Raw genomic sequence first — 5529 nt, 5'->3', positions numbered from 1 at the left:
CCACACAGCAACACCACATGTAGATGGCTCACCTGAAGCAGAGATGCAGCTAGCTCTGGGGTGGGGCAGCTGGGTAACATCCCCACAGAACACCACATGGGGATGGCTCACCCGAAGCTGTAATGCAGCCAGCTCTGGGGTGGGGCAACTGGACAACAGTGACATCATGTGGGAAGTGGCTACACAGCAATTTAAGATGGGAAATGCAGACAGATTTAGGCCCATCTCCTCAGAGGCATGGAGGTGCCTAATTCCAATTGGTTTCAATTAGGCACCTAAGTACCTTTGAGGGTATGGCCTTAGTTACCTATTGGCACTTTGTGGAGCTTTGTGAATTAATAATGATAACAAGAATTGTGTTTTCTGCATTTTCTCCTCCTGCTGCTGACCACAAAGAAAACAGACTTTCACCAGGACACTGGATCTAACTTAATGCCCCTCCACTTCCACAGCAACCACCAGACGGTCTCTGATGACTCCAGCACAGCTCCCTTTAGCACCCCGAGGTGGCTGTGGAGTCAGTGCTCATTCTGAGGAGAAACCGCCCCCTACTGAGCCCTCTGCCCTGCTCCCTGCAGCACAGCACCCCCTAGAGCCCTGCAAAGCTGAAATGCCCCATTACAGTGCTAGGGGGCGCTATGCTGCAGGAAGCAGGATGGGGGCTCAGTAGGGGGCGCTTTGCCCATGCTGCCCCAATACCCCAGCATGGTGCTTGGGGGCGCTGTGCTGCAGGGAGTGGGGTGGTAGCGCATGGGGCAGGCTGTGATATAGAGCACTCCCTTGTGCAACAATAACTGCCCAACCCAACAGAGACACCACTCTGGATCTCAGCACAGGGCAGCTGGGCCCAGGTACTATGGACATGACAAGGAGGAACTGACCAACTGGCTAAATAGCCTGGAACTGGGACAAAACCTTGGTGATCCAAGGTGACCTCATTAAACAGAAGGTGTCCCTGAGTTCAGGACTCCTGGGTTCTGTACCTAGCTCTGGGAGGGAAGTGCATTATAGTGGGTTAGCGTGGCAGGGGCTGGGAGTCAGGACTCCTGGATTCTATCCTTGGCTCTGGGAAGGGAGTATGAACTAGTGGTTACAGCGGGGGGCGGGAATGGGAGCCAGGACTCCTGGGTTCTATCCCCAGCTCTATGAGGGTAGTGAGAGCTGGCAGGTCAGAGTGGGCAAGGCTAGGAGTCAGAACTCCTCCAGAGTTCTATTCCTGGCTCTGCCACTGACTCATTGAGTGACAAAGCCATTTCCCTGCCTTGTGCCTCAGTTTCCTCATCTTTAAAACAGTACTAGAAATGCCCATCTTGCCCTAGGTAAAAAAATGTAGTGTTGTTGTAGATTTTCAAAGCTTTGGATGCCCCTTCAAATTAATGGAAATTGAATGCTTATATCTCTATGTAGCTTTGAAGATTTTAGCCATAAATGTAAAATGATAGCATTACGCTGTCTGCCGGCATGTGCGTCCATAACAGGGACATCATCTGAGCTTGAGCTTTGGACCTGCAGCACCTTTGCATGACCCACTCCCACTTGAGCTAAAGGAGCAACTCCCTCAGGAAATAGTAGTACTAGGCTTTTATCCTCCATGTGCACCAGCCATTGGAAAGGGACAAGCTACACACTTGGCCAAGGAAATACACTTTCTGTAACCTGATTTGCATGCGCAGATATTCTAGCCATGCTCAGTAATATGAGTGTGCAAATTTCCACACTCAGATGTGTGTGTGTGTGTACACACACACACACACACACACAGTGTTTCTGTACCACTTATACTCTATGGCTCAGATTTAAAAGAGTATCCATTTATTAATCTTAAAATGTATTTAAATAAACTATTTACAGTATGTCTTACTTTATACACTGGCATGTTTCAAATAAAGCCCTGCTAAAACCCACTCTCCAAAAGGCTGTACAGAGATAAAGAAGACAGGGGACTGGAAGGTGGATGGAGGCAGGGATGAATACACACAAGTCATGAACATTTTTACACCATTCTCATTAAATTGTTTTTAACTTGCCCCCTCCTACCCAACACCCTCAAACCAGCTCCCAACTCTTCCACCATGAAAAACCAAAACACTGATGGGTCCTGAACAGAGCTGGGCAAAAGAATTTTGGCAACTGGTAAATTCACTGGAAAATGCACTTTTCGGGGCACCAAAACTATATAGCCAGAGAAGGAGCCATCTCCTTTCTAAGTGGTAGGGTACTCAGCTGGGATGTTGGAGATAGCTCTTTCTCTGGCTATTTTGTGAATGTTGTCTAAGTTCTGGGGAGAGGGTGGCGGGGCGGAAATTGTCCAAAACTATTCACCAATTTGTGTCAAATTCACATATAGTGCATTTTTCAGGAGGAGAAAGGATATGAAGATAGGGGAGGGTCCCAGAACCCGGGATCTAGCCCAAGTTTAAACATCTACACAGTAATTTAAAGCCCTGCCCAAGTCAGCTCACATGGGCCAGCTATGGTGTTTTATTGCAGTGTACACATACCCAAAGAGAGCACCGCATCCGAAAATCCCATAGACCAGGGCATGGTGGGAGACCCAAATTTAAATCCCTTCTCCCCATCAGGCAGAGAGAGAAATTGAACTCAGGTCTCCCACATCAGTGGCCTAACCACCCATCTAACCCATATAAGAGCAGTAACAGCTGTCCCCAGCAGCTACTTTATGAATCAGGCCTTTTAAAAACACCTGGAGACAACATGTTTCAGATTGAATTAAACATTTTGTTCGACCCCGACCCAAACCAAAAAAATTTCAATTTGCCAAAATTTGTTTTCAAATTTTCAAATCTGGTTCTACTTGAACCAAGTTTTTTTGGTTTCAAAAAAAATGTCCGGACTCTCATATTTGGAACTGCCATTATTCACCCAGCTCATTTGAAAAAATTGCATGGATACTTGTGAAAAAAAAATCACCCCTTCCCCCTATCACCCACATCCTTCATAAGGAGAAATCAAAATAATAACTTCTTAAGCCGTATGAAAAATGTTGTATTTATCTTCCGGAAGAACATGTTCCCCAGTTCTTCCCAAAAGCTTTCTTTTCCTTTATGAGAGCCCTGGAGTCTTGAATCCATGTGAGAAATTTCACACACAACTCCAGGGAAAACTTTCCCACTATTTTCCAACAATGCACTGCAACTGGGTCCCAGCTGAAGGGGACCTGCAGAGTTGTGGAAACTGGCACACAGAGCCCAATGCTGCATGAAAGGTTGTGCATGGATCATCGTGAAAATCTTTTTCACGAATTCCCCTGTCCACTGCCAACAACTTAAACCCATCTCCCCAAACCTACTTTATGAAATAAACCCGAAGCAGTAAGGGATCATGTACGACTCCATGATTCTAACCTTGTGCAAATCTTTCTCACCATTACTCCATGACCCCCCATCTCCTTCCTAACAACAACCCAAAACCAATTAGGGCACTGAGACCACATGAAAAATTCCTCACTGATCCCATTATTAAATGTGACATTTTGCACCAGTCCTCGTGAAAATCATTCCAAACAATTCCTTCCGCCACCAACCTTAACACGACACCAAAAACACCGAGACAGTCCAAAAGCCACATACGTTTTTTTCCATTGCTCCAGATGTCACATGAAAAAATTTCCACAAATCCTGCTGAAAAACATTTAACCTCCCACCCACTCACCTTCGAGACTCACTGAGGAGACACTGAAACACAAAGGGTGAAAAAAATGTGCAAGGATCCCAGTGTCACATGACAAATTTGGCAGAAATCCTCATTAAAAACACCCTGACACCTGCCTAAGAAGAAACCAAACATATTCGTAAAACCACATGATTTTTTTCACGTAGATCCCTATGCAACATGCAAAACTTTACACTGATCCTCGTAAAATAAATAAATAAATGAATAAATAAATCACTCTTTTTCTCTGCTCCCATTTGACTTCTATGTCCAACAAGGGAACCAAAGCCCATGCCTCAGTCGCTTCATGGCTTCCTTGACCTCCCGGTTCCTCAGGGTGTAGATAATGGGGTTCAGCACTGGCGTGATGATGGTGTAGAAGATGGAGGCTATCTTGTCCATCCGTGAGCTGGAGAAAGGCCGGAGGTAGACGAAAACGCAGGGTACAAAGATGAGGCTCACCACCATCAGGTGGGCGCTACAGGTGGACAAAGCCTTCCCACCACCCCCATCACCAAAGCGTCCCCTGAGGGTCACCAAGATGACACCATATGACCCCAGCAAGACCAGGAAGCAGACCAGAGAGATCAGGCCACTGTTGGACACCATGAGTATCTCTACCACGTAGGCGTCGGTGCAAGCTAGCTTGACCACCTGGGGTACATCGCAATAGAAATTATCCAGCTTGCTGGGCCCACAAAATGGCAGCCGGACCACCAACACCAGCTGAGTGGCAGAGTGGAGCAAGCCTCCAGCCCAGCAGGTTGCCAGGAGGCCCAGGCAGCGGTGGCGGCGCATGGTCTCGGCGTAGATCAGTGGGTGGCAGATGGCCACGTAGCGGTCGTAGGCCATGAGTGTGAGGAGGAACATCTCGGAGCCACCCAGGAAGTGAAGGAAGAAGAGCTGGGCCATGCAGCCCCCATAGGAGATGGTGCTGCCCTCGCTCAGCAAGTCGCCAAGCATCTTGGGAGCAGCCACTGAGCCGAGGGCCATGTCGATGAGCGAGAGGTTGGCCAGGAAGAAGTACATGGGGGACTGGAGGAGGCGGGGGTCCACCCACACGGTCACCACAATGAGGAGGTTGCCCAGCAGGCTGGCGGCATAGCAGGTCAAGACCAGGCCGAAGAGGAGAAGCTGGAGAGGGCGGGAGTGGGACAGGCCTAGGAGGGTGAACTGTGAGACCGCCGAGCCATTCATCAGCTCAATGCCTGGAAGAGAGAGGAAATAATGAAATTGGGAGGTAGCACATTGGAGGGAACCCAGGAGCTTTGGCTTCCATTCTTGCCCCTGCTTTTACCCACCAAACCCCACCCCCCACCCAGCACTGTGATAGAACCCAGGAGTCCTGACTTCCAGTCCGCCCCCCCACCCCGTAACTTATTCATAGATTTATACATTATAAGGGACCACTGTGATCATCTAGTCTGACCTCCTGCATAACACAGCCATCAAACTTGCCTGAATTAACTCCCATTTGAACTGGAGCATCACTTTTAGAAAGAAAAAAGATCTGATCTTTATTTTAAAATGGTTCGACTCCACCACAGCCCTTGGTTCAATAGTTAATTGCTCTCGCTTTTAAAATTTTGCACTTTATTTCCACTTTAAATGTGCCTAGCATCAATTTCCAGCCATTGGATCATGTTAGACTTTTCTCTGCTGGATTGAAGAGCTCAAATATTTGTTCCCCATGTCAGTACTTATAGACTATGATCAAGTCACCTCATAATTTTCTCTTTGTTAAGCTAAATAGACTAAGCTCCTTGAGTCTCTCGCTCTAAGACAGGTTTTCCAATCCTTTAATCATTCTTGTGGATCTTCTCTGACCCGTCTCTAACTTAGCAACATCCTCCTTGA

General features: G+C 47.5%; 1 protein-coding gene across 1 annotated transcript; it reads right to left on the bottom strand.

Annotated features, from left to right (window-relative positions):
- Window positions 1–3936: 3936 nt before the first annotated feature.
- LOC113406653 (olfactory receptor 4Q3-like) lies at window positions 3937–4959 on the bottom strand (the record flags this gene model as incomplete). Its single annotated transcript, XM_029911729.1, has 1 exon — window positions 3937–4959. A coding segment is annotated over one exon (1023 nt), but the record flags the coding sequence as incomplete, so codon positions are not given.
- Window positions 4960–5529: the final 570 nt, after the last annotated feature.

This window comes from Terrapene carolina, unplaced genomic scaffold (genome assembly GCF_002925995.2).
Source record: "Terrapene carolina triunguis isolate 2854851 unplaced genomic scaffold, T_m_triunguis-2.0 Scaffold115, whole genome shotgun sequence".
Classification (NCBI taxonomy): domain Eukaryota; kingdom Metazoa; phylum Chordata; order Testudines; family Emydidae; genus Terrapene; species Terrapene triunguis.
Note: the sequence above shows the minus strand (reverse complement) of the source record. Positions and strands in the feature narration are given on the sequence as shown.